The following is a 15,723-nucleotide window of genomic DNA, read 5'->3' as shown; positions in this document are numbered from 1 at the left end:
GGGTCTCATTCCTCCAGCAGCTGTGGCTGCTGAGTCAGTTCCAGTGAGAGGGAGGCCAGCGGTGCTGGAGTTTGCACAGGGCCAGACTGCACCAACCTGGCAAGCCCCAGCTCAGGCCACTCCCCACGACTTTCCTGCAGTGCACTGTGGTCAGGGGGACCCCAGTAGGGGCTAGAGCTGTCTCTGTGGAGGAAGCTGCATCTCTGATCTCTGGGCCAGCCAGCAGGGCGGGTGAATCACACCCGTCAGGAGAGCAAGAGAAGGTTAGACCAACCTGAGGACTCACTGGTGAGTGACGCTGCAGATCCCTCCTGCTGCCTGTGGCTCCTGGGATCCCCTTGGGATCCCTCCAGCTCCCTTGCCACACCAGCTCAGATCCAGGGGCCCTTCTAGCCTAGTAACTCTACAGCTCCCACATTAACCAGAACCTGGCACTGCTGAGTCTGGTATCCCCACCCCACAGCATCTTACACTGGCTACTTCAGAGAGCGACTGCCAGACAGGGGGCAAGAAACAGGCTGAGAAGGAGGGAGAAGGTCAGGGCAAATGGGCAGGGCATGGGCGGGAGAGGAGGAGGGGTTTGCAGGTACAGATCCAGTGTCAAGGACAGGGCAGTGACAGATGCAGGGGCAGGGGCAGAAGCCGGTGGATGGAAGAGGAAGGGCAGGGGCAGTGCCTGGGGAGGGAGAGGCATGGAAGGGCAGGGGCAATGATGTGGTGGGGGTAGGGGCAGTGCGCGGGGGATGGGCGAGGAAGAGCAGCGGGTGGCAACAGTGCTGGGGGGGGGGGGAATGAAGGGGCTCGGAGAAGGGGGACAGGGCAGTGTCGAGGAGGGGAAGGGCAGGGGCAATGCGGGCTCGGGGCAGCGGCCGGAGGACGGGCGAGGAAGGGCTGGGCAGGGGCAGTGCCGGCGAGGGGAGGGGCCGGGCCGGCTGGGGGAGGGCGCTGCGTCCGGTCCTGTTGCCGAGCCGAGCGCCAGGCTCAGTTCCTGTAAGCCCGGCTGCCCGGCGAGCAGCGCAGAGCCGTGCCCGGGGAGCGGCCGGTGCTGCAGAACGAGAGGTGAGAGACTCCGGGCTGGGGCCGCGGCCGCAGCCGCAGGGCACCGCGCGCAGCAGCGGCTCTGCCAGGCAGGACCGGCCGGCGTGAGCCGGCTCCTCGCTGGGGCTCGGCTGTGTCAGTGTAACGGTGCGGGGGCTTCGGACTGCGCATCGCTCGGCTCCAGAGTTAACGGCCGGGAACGGTGACTGGGGCGGTTCCGTTCCCCGTCGAGGTTCTGCGGGCTAGGTAGCCGGGCCGGCCGGGCCGGGGGTTCTGCTTCCCTGGCCCGCAGGAAACTTCCTCCTTCGGTTGAAAAGATAGTAGTTCCCTCCTGCCCCCCCTCCCCGGCAGCCAGTGCCCCCGGCGCCTGGTACTGGGGGGCTGAACCCCCCCCCCGTCCCGCCAGCCAGTGCCCCTGGTACTGGGGGGCTGAACCCTCCCTCCCCCCCGTCCCGCCAGCCAGTGCCCCCGGCGCCTGGTACTGGGGGGCTGAACCCTCCCCTCCCCCCATCCCGCCAGCCAGTGCCCCCGGCGCCTGGTACTGGGGGGCTGAACTCCCCCGCCCCCCCATCCCGCCAGCCAGTGCCCCCGGCGCCTGGTACTGGGGGGCTGAACCCCCCCCCCGCCTCCCGCCAGCCAGTACCCCCGGCGCCTGGTACTGGGGGGCTGAACCCCCCCCCCGCCTCCTGCCAGCCAGTGCCCCCGGCGCCTGGTACTGGGGGGCTGAACCCCCCCCCGCCTCCCGCCAGCCAGTGCCCCCGGCGCCTGGTACTGGGGGGCTGAACCCCCCCCCGTCCCGCCAGCCAGTGCCCCCGGCGCCTGGTATGGGGTGGGGGATGGGGGGAGGGCAGGTTCCTGCAGAGAAATGCCTCTCTCCTGGCCTCCATGGGCTGCTCAGCAGGGTCACCATTGCCCTGCACAGTCAGTCTGTGCCTAGGTGTTGGTTTGGGGCCCTCCTGCACTGACAGAGCAAAGAGGAATGTTTCTGGTCCATGGGAAGGTGAGATTATAACACCACAGCCAGAGGCAGGCTCTGCTCCTGCCCCACCTCAGTGGACTGGATCTCCCTTTATGTCCTGCAGAGACGGGGGCTGCTAGCGAAGGGCCAGATGGCTGAATGCCTGTGCAGGCTGGGGCCTGGCGGTTGTTCCCACTGAAGATGTCCATCGCTGCTCTAGCCTGCGCACCTTTCCAAAACTGGATAGCATTTAAAACATTTGTGGCACTTACTGTAGGTCCTACACATAAGCAGCCCTGCTTCCTGCTGTGAGGGGCAGAGCTCTCCAGATTAATTGGCATACCAGGCTTTTTAGCTAGTTGGTTCTGGAAAGATTAGTGCACAAACATGTCTGCACAACAGCACATGGGTGCGTGCCCACATGACTATACACTGCTGCGGACACCAACAGACTCGCCCAGCCTCACACATCACACCCTTGCAGACACAACAGCACACAGTCGTACCCACCTACCCGTTCCCAGCACCGCACGTTCCCAGGGCAGAGCCGACACGGCTCCTGTGGGGAGGCAGGAGGGGGCTGTGTGGGAAAATGTGAGTGGCAGGAAGGAAGGAAGTCTGCCCTAAACAATGGGGGGAAATGAAGGAACTGGAAAACGAGCTGGTGGCAGTGGAGTCAGCACAGATGGCTTAGTGCAGAGCAACGCAATTCATGGGAAAAGGCCCTCACAGCAGCCGAACTGTGCTACAGACAGGGCTCCTGGGACCTGGGGTGGAGGGAGCAGTGCTAGCAGTCCAGAGCTGGGGGCAGAGGAGAGCTGGTGGTATTCTGGACCAGGGCCCTGTTGTGCTGGGTGCTACACAGACACGCAGGGTCCCAAGGTATCTGTCTCTCATACAGATCCTGAGAGAGGCCCTTATCTGAAGGGAGAGGGGCTACCCCTCCAAGGCTGTGTGGGCAATCTCCTGCTCGGGGAGCCCATCCAGCCTGGAAGCTGCATGGCTGGGCCCCAGATGCTGTCTCTGGGCTTGCCTGTGAGTCACGCTGACCTCTCTCATGGCCTCCCCAGCAGTCAGGGAGATTGTGATGCTGTCCTTCCAGTAGCAGAACCCTCCCCCAGCCAGCCAGCATCTGTGAACCCTCCCTAGGGAAGGGCCCAGCTGCACCATTGTTAGCGGCTTTCCCCAGCCCCCCTCTGCAAGGGACGGATGGGGGCGAGATTCTGGATGCAGCAAATAGCCCAATATTTTCCCTCCCAGCAAAGCACAAATCCCAGCCAGAACCAAACACTGGCTCCTCTGCCGTCCTTCCTGAGGAGGGGCTGGCAGGGCTGGAGCCAGTGTCATGCTTCTGGACAGGGCTCGCTTTTGTCTGGCCAGGGATGCCCCCGTGTCTGATCAAATCAGCTCTGTCTCAGGGAGCCGGAGGCTGTATGTGTGCAAGACCCTCCCCCATCCCCTTCCCAGGGAGAGACGGTTCCTGCGTAGGCTGGGGTCACAACCTCTCAGATGAAAGGAGGGTCAGGGTTTGAAGACGTGTGGGGGAGCTGGAGAGTGAACAGCCCTTGCTCAGTGCGCTCACACCCTCCAACCGCCAGTGAGCCCACTGGCCAGGGGAGGATCTGCCCATGGCAGGGTCTAACAGAGCAGAGCAGTCTGACCCCAGAGGGGCCTGGTCTCAGTCGGGCAGTCCTGGGGCTCCCCACTCCCTGGAGAACGCTGGAGCGTGCATGGATCCTACAGGCCTTGGGTTAGGTTCTCCCTTGCACTGGGCCTGCTGGCTAGTCTGTGGCACTGCCGTCTCTTCCTGTCTCGTACTTAACTTCTCTCTTCTCTTTCCTCAGGTGATGGCCTGACAGTCCCTCCTCATCCCTGCTGGGGTCCCCTGGGCCATGCTCTCTCAGTGCCATGCCGACTCTGACATTGCTGACTGGCTGTCCACCATCCATCTGGAGAAATACCAGGAAACCTTTAAGCAGCATGGGTACCACGTGGCCAGAGATGCTGTCTCCCTGGACAATGAGGACCTGCAGCTGATTGGCATCACTGCCACTGGGCACCGCAAAAGGATCCTGAATCTGGTGCAGCAGACGCAGCTGTTGGTGCAAGACAAAGGGGGGCCCATGGCAGGAGATGCCCATGCCAAGCCTGGCACATGCACAGAAGCCCTGGATGGGCTAAGAGGGTGCCAAGCAGGCAAGGAGAACAGTGGTACAAGTACAGCTACTGAAGCCTCAGTAGCAGCCATTGATGGGCTTGGGAATCACCAGTGCTCTGCTGGCCTCAGCCAAAACCCACCTGTGGAGAAGGAACCTGCCCCACCCATCGCCAAGCCAGTACCCAAGCCCAGGACGATCTTCCATCACCCTTGTCCCACAGCAAGGTCACAGCACGGCCTGGTGCCCATGCTGCCGGCACGGACCTCAGTGCCAACATGCAAACCTGGCTCTGAGGGACCTTCTGCAGCTTTCATTGTACGCGAGGGGTGTGTGCCAGGGGAAAGCTCCATGGATCTTGGGCATTCAGCATTCCCCCTGGAGCAGCAGGCCGGCTCAGGAGAGACAGTCTCACAGGGCCCCCAGGCACCCCAGCCTGTGGTGGGGGAGAGTGGTCTGGAGCCTACGCTGGCGCTCCGGGCTGGTGTGGACGAAGTGGATTTGGATGATGTGGAGGTCCAGGCTGGGTCTGGAAAATCCACTCCTTTCATCGCCGGCATCTCTCCGTGCCTCAGCCACAGGATCCAGCCAGCTGATTGCAGCCCGCTGAGCCCAGGGACGAGCCATTCGCCATGCAGCTACCCACCATCTGCTCCCATTGCCCTTGCTGCCAGTGCGCAGAGAGAGCCCTCGCCGGCTCCGGGCACCCCCTCCCAGCCAGCCTCTGGGCAGGGCAGGATGGAGATGGTTTCCAATATCATTTATGAGGGACTGGAGCCCCCTTCACAACCAGCTGGGTGTCCACCTACCCCAAGGCCACCAGACCCGGCCATGCAGCAAGGGGCCACTCCGGCAAAGAAGCCTGAGTAAGTGAAAGCCTGCTCCTAGCACCACAGCCTGCCCTCCATGTGGGGGCAGGAGTATGGGCAGATCTCAGTCAGGGCAGGGCTGGCCAATTCCCCTGCTACATCCCTCTCTTCTGAACGTCTCCTGGAGACAGTGCTCAGGTCTCCTCTGAGAGTGTCGTCTGCGGAGGACAATGTCCGGTTGTGCAGCCAGTTGGCCTATATGACGGCCCCAGGGCCCCATCTCCTTGCGGCTCCCAACCTCCCTGTGCTACTCCTTCTGGGAGGGGGGTGGAAGGCATGCGTGGATCCTAACAAAGCCCCTTTCACAGTACTCTGCATTACCTCGTCTCTGCACTGAGGTCAGAAACCAGGAGTGCCCTGCTGCAAGGCGCACAGCATAGATGGGCCAGGCCAAGATTTCTCGGGGGTGTGGGTGTGGAAAACAGGCCAGCCCTGAGCATGGGTTACACCCTGAGGAAGGGGTCTGCTGGGCCTTGAGGTCATCTGGTCAGAGGGGATGTGCTGAGGTCACTTGGGGGCTGGCTTGCGGCAGCGGAGGTCCCTGTGGTCAATGGGTGGCACTGCTGTTCCAGGGTCCAGTTCCTCGAGGTTAGAAGAGGAAGGAACTGCAGGTCACACGGCACAGGGATGTGCCAGGCTGGGGAGGGCCTGTGGCCAGGTCACAGTGCAGGGGCCAGCTGGGGATCATGGTTTTCCTTCATCCCTGCTCCCTGCCTGGTCCCCTCCTAACTCGTTGGGAGACATAGGCTCTGCCCCGCCGGGTGTGTGTCCAGTGCAGTTGGGAGGTGCACTGCAGCAGGTGTTCGCCTGCCTGTGCTAGCACCGATTGAGCTTGCTCCCGGGGAATAGCGGGGTACCTGCCGCGGCAGTGTGGGCCAGATGCCTGAGTCCAGTCCCACCCAGAACCCTGGCTGCAAACTCTGGGGGTGCTGCCTGTGCCATCACGGCTATTGTCTAACTAGATTGCAGCTAGTTTGGGGATCCTTCATCTGCTGTCCCGAGGGCAGCAGGCACACACCCTCCAGCCGGGGAAGGGAGCTCCCCTGGTCCCATCACTTGCTGATTCCTGCCCCAGGCTCTGGCACTGACCCAGCAGAAGTGGGTCCCAAGAAGCTCAGTGATGGCAGGCAGGGGAGCCAGTGGCATGCTGCTGGGGCTGAGGGAGGCTCATCTGCAGGGACTCTACCGTGCTTCACTGTGGCATGGAGAATGGGCAGTGATGGGTGGGGTGGGACAAGGGGGGCAGCGCCAGGCGGCTCTGCCCAGAGGCTTGGCTGATGATTTAGAACTGATGGCCAATAGCCAGGTGGCCAGGCCAGACCCACCAGGGGAGGGAATCTGCAGCGTCAGTGCTGGGCCAGGGCGAGGGCAGCAATAATGGCCTGAGCTCACTGGAGAGCTAGGCAAGCAAAGCCAGGAGGGGGCTGTTTGGACAGGTTGAGGCCCTGCTCTCCTGACACCCCGCCCCACAGGGCACTCCAGATGAGAGCAGGACTGAGGGAAATCCAGGGGGAAAGAAGCCTTCAAATCCTCCTACCCTCCAGTCACAGGCTCCCCTGTCATGGTGCTGGGGGGGAATGGCCCTGCTCCCATGGCAGGTAGCCCTGCCACCCTGGCCTGTGTAGTCAGAAGCTGAGGGAAGACAGTGAGTGCAAGCACCAGCCCTTCTCCCAAGGGCCCCCAGGCCATGAGGTCAGAGCCCTCCCCACAGCCTGGGGGTTTCCCCACAGACACTGACTGGCGCTCTGCGCCCAGCTCCGCAGCTCTCCCTCCTCCAGAACTGGGCCTTCTGCCCTGCGTGGCCTTGCTGCCCCCTGGCTGGGCAGCACACAGGGGCGTGGTCGCCAGGGTGCCAGGTGGCAACACTGCTGCCCGAAGCTCTGACATGTCTCCTGTGCTCTCCCAGCTCTCCCCGATGGCCCGGCCTGGACCTACCCCCCGTTCCCCAGAGACCTGCCAGCCGGCCAGGTGAGAACTTTGTCCACACACAGCCTGTCCCTGGGACATGTCATCTCCTCCCGCTCCGGGACTGAGGGGTGTGTAACTAGGGGGTGGCGGTGGGGCCCATGTGCGAATGCGGGGCTGAGGGCATTGGTAGAGTGGGAGAGGATTGAGGCCTATAGACGGATGGAGGGCAGGGAACTGCTAAAGCTGCTGGTGAGTGGGTGGTGGGACCCAACAGGGGAATGGGACAGGGAGGGGTTGAGGCCCATACAGGGATGGGGATGGGGCATTGCTAAAGTGGCGGGAGTTGGGGCCCATAGAGGGATGGGGGGCACTGCTAGAGCAGAGGAAGTTGGGGGGTCTGTATCCTGTGGCTGTGGAAGCTGCCAACCCTGCAGAACCTACCTGGTGGGGTTGGTTCCCATGGTGGCCGCTGTCCCCTCCGGAGGGTGACCCCATGGCTCTCTGCCTAACAAGTGTTGCCCCCACACATGCCTGGACAGCCTGCTGGGGAGTGCTGGGGGTAGGCGGCGCAGCACCTGTGCTGGGCTGTGCTCCTGGCTAGGGCAGCGGGCACTCATGCGCTGAGGGACGGAGTCACAAGGGGCTTTCTCCTGCTTTTGCTGGGTCCCCAGCCCCAGCAGAGCCCTGACTGGCAGCTCACTGCCTTTCCTGCTATGTCTGTGCCTGCAGAGCCTGCCAAGGAGCCCATCAGCCCATACTGCGAGGCCGTCTTTGGGCGCAGTCTGCCTGCCTGGGAGCAGAAGGTGAGGGCATGGTGTGCAGGCTGGGCGGGGATAGTTGGGCCCAGCTTGCCCTGAGTGTGGATGAAATGGGGCAAGGCCACACCCTGGCGCCTTGCAGCAGCCCATGCTGGGCGACAGGCTCAGCTGCTCGGGGGAGTGCAGTCCCTGGGAGAGCCAGGCAATGGGGTGGCACTAGGCTCGGCTCCTGGGCACTGCCTGGTGCAGGAGAATGCAGTCCATGGAGGCTTGCGGTTGATGGGCGGGTGGCCCAGGCAGACAGAACCAGGGAGCAGAGTTCTCACTGAGCATCTCCTTTCAGGGCACAGGGACCCCCCCCATGCCAGGCTGTGAAGCGGTGCCAGGGCATTTCCCAGAGCTGGAGAGAGAAGGGCCCAGGTAAGCACCTCTGCTCTTAGCCCCGGCCCCGAATCTCCCCTGTGGAGCCTCTCTGCTCTCAGGGGGCAGGGGAAACAGATTGAATGGTAGTTGCCAGACTTTGGGGAGAGGTGTCTGCTGCTGGGGCAACAGAGAGCAAGGAGAGCCAGGGTCAGTCTGGTTTGGTTGCAGGAGCCACTCCCTCAGTGGGTGGGAAAATCCGGCTGCCGACCCATGGAGAAACTGGGGGTGCCGGGGTGTGCAAGGCTGGCACTGGGGATTGTTGTATGAGCCTTGCAGCTGGACATGCTCCTTCTCTTGCTGTTAGGTTGGGACAGCGGGTGAGGCACTGGGCAGTCGTGGACCAGCAGACGCTGGTTTGTAGGGGGCAGAGCAGAGCTCCTAGCGAGGTCTGGCACTGCTGCTTAGAGATCAGTGGCATCATGTACTCACAGAGGTCTCTGCAGGAGAAACTGTTTCCCAGATGCTCCAGGGGTTGGTTGGGCATCAAACACATTGTTCCTCTCAGCCGTTGTTAGTGTCCTCTCCGCACACTCCTCCCCAGCTTCACCCTGGCTTGCAGATGGGCTGCGCAAGGGCAATGCCAACTGCAGGTGGCAGGACTGGGGCCGAATCAGACTGGTGCAGAATCATCAATAGCAACCCAGAATTAGGCTCAGGGTTTGCACTTAAAGTCCTGATTCGACCTCTTATGTATAAAACGCAGAGTATTTAGTCTTCTCAAAATGACAGCACTCACTCTCAGCATAGCATGAATGTGTCATGGATCCACAGGATCGGTGCCATGGCTCCAGCTGTGGAAAGGTCTCTGGGAGGGGCCCTTCAGTGTGCCAGACCCCTGAGGGGTCTCACTCTTCTTCCAAGGTAAGCCACATGGCTTCGTCTCTTTAGCCTGGACCTCTGGGCCTTCAGCACCCCTGCTTCACACCATGAGCTCTGTTCAGCGAGTCCCACTCAGACAGACCCCAATGGAGACTTCCCTGCCCTGCAGTGATCACTGCACCTCGCCCAGCGTTTGCAGTGATGCTCAGACAGTGCTGTGAAACCGTCGGGTTTATTTGTTAACTGTCCTTAGGTTATCCCAGAGAACTAAAGGTTTAAGCGTGGTCCGTTCTGGTCAGCCCAGAGCCCAGCCAAGCTGTAGGAACCCCTTGGTTCAAACTGTCTGTCTGTCCCTCGTCTGACCTCCTTCATCAGACACCAGGTGAGAGCACTGACTCCTTCCAGCAGCCAACCCTTATCCCCACCTCACCCCACCCAGTCCTTCGATCCCAAGTTGAGGGATTGTTGTTCAGCTTCCCTAGAGAGAGGTGGGGAAATCCATATCACTGCTGGGTTGTTGGTTGCTAGGTGCCAGTGTCCTGGTGATGGGATTCACCATTGTCTTTTCAGATGCTCTCTTGATAGGGAGACTAAGGCCCAGACAGCTAGGTGACATCCCACACCTGTGTGTCTCAGCCTGCCTGGAGAGCAGACTGTCCCTTTCCACTCATTGGGTGACAATGCAGCACCTAGGGGAAACTGAGGCACAAACAGTGCTCATAAAAATATAACAACATATTCCCACTTTATCACCTCTCTTCCCCCTTCGAAACCAAATTGAGCAGGGTCACTTTAACGCAGGACCTGGGCAAGTTCAAACCCAGAAATGTTATTCATAGATGCCACAGCATCTTTCCTCTCCACTTTGTAGCTGTCTGACTCCTACCTACCAGGCACTTCCAAGAGTCTCACCGCACACTAGCAGGGTGCACATGGGACTTTTCATGTGGCCCTGCTCCCTTTTGCCCGCCCCCCCGCCCCAACCTGTGGGTTTGAAACTGGACTGGGGTCCTCCCACTTCCTTGTCCTCCCTCGTCTGCCAGGGAGTGGGGAGGATAGTGTGTCCATGTTCCACTATGTGTTAGCATCATGTGGTGTTCTGACCCTAGGTGGGGGTAGGATTGACCCCTTGGGCATTCGGTCTTAACCCAGCCATATCTCTGGGGCTCCGGTGTCCGAGGGGCTGGTGAGGCAGGGGTGCAAGATACTCCCACACATTGGCAGGCCCCCTCGAGTTGGGTCCCAACCCCAGGGCTGTGCATAGGCAGGGAGCCCATTTCTCCTCTTGGGGTCAACCTGTTGCCTTCACCCCCAGGACTGAGTCCTCTCCTCCTCCGCCACCTGGAGGGCTGTGATTTTTGGCTCTCTGGCCAGGTGGCTTTGTTACCAGCAGCGGCCTTCCAGCTGCTCTACCCTTCCCTGGCACTTCTCTCACCTCTGGACAGGGCAAATCTTTCTGGCAGTCCTTTCATCCCCACCTGTCTCCCCCCACGCCCAGCTGGGTTCTCAGCTACTACAGGACTCAGCTCTGCCTCTGCTTCCCCAGGGAGGGCAGCCCGTGAGCTTGCTCCATTGGTCACAGCACCAGGCTCCAAGGAAGTTATGCCTGAGCCAAGGCGACTCACATATCCTGTGTGGAGCTGGGTGGGGGCCATTCCTCTGCCCCCCTCAGATCCAGAGGCCTGGTTACAGACAGAAACTTATCCCGATCTTAGCAGCCTTTCCTTTGTGTTGCAAGCAGGGAGGGAACCCTCCTTCTCTCTGCCAGCCCAGCTCTTTGCATTTGCACTAGCACCTCCACTCTGAGCCTTCTGCCTCAAGTGGTTCAAACCCTCGGCTGGCACAGAACCAAGAACTGAACTTTGCCTTAAGGTGATATGATCATTCCCCACAAGGATGTCAAAGTGAGAACCCCAACTACCAGTGCCCACCTCCTCATCCCCCACCAATCCTGCCTGTGTCTGCCCAGGGAGCCGAGCCATAGGTAGGGGAAATGGCCTCACATTGGGACCTTCACCCAGGTTACACAACCCTTCACCTTCGATGGGGTTGCACCACACAGGGTTTGACAAGGGGTCTCAGTGTCCCAGAATCTCTCCTTCCCATGAATGTCTTCCCATCGGCTACCACCTTCCTCTCCCACTGGGCATCAGATGTGTCTGAGCACAGGAGAGTACAACAGGACATGTACACATGGGCCTGGCATGGGAGCCCATCTGTCACCATCCCCTGAGCTCCTGAGGAGCTGGCTAGGCAACTGCTTTCCTCCAAAAGTTCAGGCACATAGTTCATGCTCAGAGCCTGAGCATCAGGGTGCCCTCTTGGCTGCACAGAGGGTGAGTTAGCCCCTCTGTCCCAGGCAAACCGTATTTCATCAAGCCTTGGGCGTTCTGCTCACTTACGCCCTGACTTCCTACAGATATTGCATCTCATGTCTTGGCAGTCCCACAGCGACTGCTCCCCCACTTTGGGTCTACCCGAGTCCCACTTCTAGGGTGCCTCCACTAGTTCCCTTTCCCAGAACCCTGGACCCAGGCCTAGGCCAATGCCTTTTGGCTCCCTTTTCATACCCAGACCTACTAGCCACAACCTCATCTGCCATGCCGTTTTCACTCTGCAGTTCCGTAGGCTTCCTGTTCTCTAACTACAATTCAAACTCATGGGGACAGATCTCACAGAGTTGTTCCAACCCATCATTATCTGCCTCTCACCAAATAGGGCAACAATTTGGTGTCTAGGTTCCTTGCAGAATGGATATCTCGGGGCCTTTCCCCACTTATCCTCAGTGGATCCCCTCCGCTTCTCCAGCTCCAGTTCATGCTTTCTCTGCTTCTTCTGGTGCTTCCACTGCTCTTCCCCATGCTTCCACTGCTTCTGATGGTCAGCTAGCTCCTTCACTTTCAGCACCAACTCTCACCACTTCAAAGCTGTCAATGGGGAACCGGATCATGAAGACACCATGCTGGATGGGGAACTGGGTCTTGAGGGCACCCTGCTGTTGTCTCTGCTGCTGCCTTCATTATTCTCAGATGCTCTTGGAACTTCATTTAGATCTGGAATCTGCTTCTTGGACCAAATATCCTTCTCCAGTTGTGCAATCAGCTGCGCCTTGTTGAATTTCCCAACCCTTAACCCTCTCTCCCTGCACAGGTTTGCAATGTCCTTCTTAGGGAGGTGGTTAAATGCCATTTCTTGTTGTTTCCTTTAACTACCCTTGTTCTACTGCTGCAAGTCACTTATTTCAAAATACTCCTGGAGCATTCAGCATTCCACTACTGCCGTCACCTGTCATGGATCCACGGGATCGGTGCTTTGGCCCCAGAGTAGGAACAGTCACTAGGAGGAACCATGTCAGTGTGCCAGACCCCCAAGGGGTCTCCCTCTTCCTCCAGTGTAAGCCATGTGGCTTCCCTGTCTCTGCAGACTGGGCCTCTGGGCCTTTAGCAACCCTGCTTCACATCATGAGCTCCATTTAGCAAGTCCAAGTGAGACAGACCATGATGGAGACTTGCCCACTCTGCAGGGATCAATGCACCTCATCAGCATTGCAGTGATGCTCACACAGCGCTGTCGAAACAGTCGGATTTATTTGTTAACTGGACACAGCAGAGGGAGTGCTGAGGGTAGCATACAAAAATGAAGATTAAAGCATCGTCCATTCTAGTTAGCCTAGAGCCCAGCCAAGCTGTAGTGAACCCTAGGTTCACGCTCTGTCTGCCTACATCCACTTTGTCAGACTCCAGGTGATAGCCCTAACTCTTTCCCGCAGCCAATGCTTATCCCCCACCTCACCTTCTCCAGTCCTTTGATCCCGACTTGGAGCATTGTTGTTCATCTTCCTCAAGGAAAGGTGGGGAAGTCCATATCCCTCTGGGTCATTGGTTGCTAGGTGCCAATGTCCTGGTGATTGGGTTTGCCATTGTCATTTCAGGTGTTCCCTTCCTATGGAGACAGGCTATGCTCACGCCTCTGTGTCTCAGCCTGCCCTGAAAGGAAACAGCCCCCTTCCACTGGCAGGGAGGGGACAGGACGACACAGTGCAGCACTTAGGGGAAACTGAAGCACCAGCAGGACTCATAAAAATACTACAACATATTCCCACTTGGTCACAGCGTGTAAATCTGTTAATGAGTGTAGGAATAACACCAACTCTTTAAACTGCCATGTAGCTAATGCTGCGACTTTGGGCATAGGCTACATTGGAATGCTTTTTATTTTATTTTGGTAGGTTTAATGATAATTTTCCCCCATTATGCTTCATAACTGAAAGTTTCTCCTCCAGCAGAAACTGTAGCCACCCTGTGACAACATGCACAATCCCTACAGTTATGATCAAAACATTTCAGTGTTTGGGAACCCAGATTAGATTAAAGTGATTCTTAAGGACTTAGATTTTTTTCATTTTTCCCCCTCATGTTTTATCTCTGTTGTTTGCTACCAGCTATTATTTCCCCTCAGCTCTTCCCTTGACTCATCCAACAATATTGTAAATCTATCCAGCTATACACTTAACCCAGCAGAAGAGTCTGTCTTGTCTCGGGGACTCTGTTTCTGCTCCACCACCCACACACACATGATACAGTTCTGCGGTGACCTGGAATCCTACTTTCACCCTCTCCGATTCAAGGAATATTTCCACCACACCACTGAACAACACACTAATACACAGATACCTTCCTACCAACGCTACAAGAAAAAGAATTCTGCATGGACTCCTTCTGACGGTCGAAACAACAGACTAGACTTTTACATAGTGTTTCCACAGATGTGCACAAGCTGAGATTGTAGACAAGCAACATCGCTTGCCCCATAACCTCAGCCGTGCAGAACGCAACGCCATCCATAGCCTCAATAACAACTCTGACATTATAATCAAAGATGCTGACAAAGGAGGTGCTGTAGTCGTCATGAATAGGTCAGATTATGAACAGGAGGCTGCCAGACAACTCTCCAACACCACATTCTACAAGCCACTACTGTCCAATCCCACTGAAGAATACCAAAAGAAACTACAATATCTACTTAAGAAACTCCCTAAAGAAACACAGGAACAAATCTACACAGACACACCCCCTGAGCCCCGACCAGGGTTATTCTAGCTGCTACCCAGGATCCACAAACCTGGGAATCCTGAACACCCCATCATCTCAGGCATTGGCACTCTCACAGCAGGACTGTCCGGCTATGTGGACTCTCTCCTCAGGCCCTATGCCACCAGCACGCCAGCTATCTTTATGATACTACTGACTTCCTGAGAAAACTACAATCCATCGGTGATTTCCCAGAAAACACCATCCTAGCCACTATGGATGTAGAAGCTCTCTACACCAACATTCCACAGAAAGATGGACTACAAGCCATCAGGAACATTTTCCTTGATGATGATCTGGCACACTTGGTAGCTGAACTTTGTGACTTTGTCCTGACCACAACTACTTCAGATTTGGAGACAATCTACACCTTCAAGTCAGTGGCACAGTTATGGGCACCTGCATGGCCCCACAGTATGCCAACATTTTTATGGCTGACTTAAAACACCGCTTCCTCGAAACTCATCCCCAAGTATCTCTTCTTTACCTACGCTACATTGATAACATTTTCATCATCTGGACCCACGGGAAAGAGTCCGTTGAAGAATTCCACTGTGATTTCAATAATTTCTACCCCACCATCAATCTCAGCCTGGACCAGTACACACAAGAAATCCACTTCCTGGACACTACAATGCAAATAAAGGATGGTCACATTAATACCACCCTATACCAAAAACCAACTGACCGCAATACGTATCTTTATGCCTCCAGCTTCCACCCTGGACACATTACACGATCCCTTGTCTACAGCCAAGCCCTAAGATACAACCGGATTTTCTCTGTTCCCTCAGACAGAGACAAACACCTACAGGATCTCCATAAAACATTCTTAAAACTACAATACCCACCTGGAGAGGTGAAGAAACAAATTGACAGAGTCAGAAGGGGACCCAGAAGTCACCTACTACAGGACAGACCCACAAAAGAAAACAACAGAACACCACTGGCCATCACCTGCAGCCCCCAGCTAAAAATCTCTCCAACACATCATTAAGGATCTACAACCTATCCTAGCAGATGATCTCTCACTCGCTCAAGCTGTGGGAGACAGGCCTATCCTTGCTTATAGACAGCCCCCAATCTGAAGCAAATACTCACCAGCAACCGTACACCATATAACAAGAACACTAACCCAGGAACCTATTCCTGCAACAAACCCCATTGCCAACTCTGCCTGCACATCGACTCTAGTGACACCATCACAGGTCCTAACCACATCAGCCACACCTTCAGGAGCTCTCTTGGCATGGTTATCTCATTACAAGAAGTAATTGTCACTGTTCACACATTCTCACTTTCTAAACAACGGTTGTGAATAGGCCTCATCTACTTTAACTGAATTGACTTTGTTAGCACTTGCCATCCCCATAGTTGTTTCTTACCCTTAGATGTATATAGATACCTTCTATCTGTGATTTCCATTTCATGCATCTGATGAAGTGGATTGCAGCCCACGAAAGCTTATGCCTGCAGGAATTTGTTAGTCTTTATGGTGCTACAGGACTCTCATTTGTTAACGAGATTGAAGCGATTCTGCTCTCTATGGAATTTATTTAGCCAAGTATATCAACGAATTCAGAAACCCATCTCTCTCCCTCCCCCCATCAGAAAGTCTCAGTTTAAAAGTTTAAATTAGTCCCCTCCTCCAGCAAGTAAATCCCAGCAGAATTTAAAGGGACACTCTCCAATACTTACTTTTTA

At 57.0% G+C, this 15,723-nt stretch overlaps 1 protein-coding gene across 1 annotated transcript in view; it reads left to right on the top strand.

The window, feature by feature from the left end:
• Positions 1-1,211: 1,211 nt before the first annotated feature.
• The window catches only part of ARAP3 (ArfGAP with RhoGAP domain, ankyrin repeat and PH domain 3), a 43,865-nt gene continuing 29,353 nt past the window's right edge, over positions 1,212-15,723 (top strand). Inside the window, exons 1-5 of the mRNA XM_067566958.1 lie at positions 1,212-1,284; positions 3,841-5,018; positions 6,928-6,989; positions 7,659-7,732; positions 8,031-8,107. Coding sequence (XP_067423059.1) covers positions 3,889-5,018; positions 6,928-6,989; positions 7,659-7,732; positions 8,031-8,107 — 1,343 coding nt within the window. The 5' untranslated portion in view covers positions 1,212-1,284; positions 3,841-3,888. The remainder of the gene's footprint in view (positions 1,285-3,840; positions 5,019-6,927; positions 6,990-7,658; positions 7,733-8,030; positions 8,108-15,723) is intronic.

This window comes from Emydura macquarii, unplaced genomic scaffold (assembly GCF_026122565.2).
Source record: "Emydura macquarii macquarii isolate MOO-44397 ecotype Brisbane River unplaced genomic scaffold, CSIRO-AGI_Emac_v2 contig_2768, whole genome shotgun sequence".
In the NCBI taxonomy this organism is placed as follows: Eukaryota; Metazoa; Chordata; order Testudines; family Chelidae; genus Emydura; species Emydura macquarii.
The sequence above is the reverse complement of the archived record's forward strand: the minus strand, read 5'-3'. Positions and strand labels throughout refer to the sequence as shown.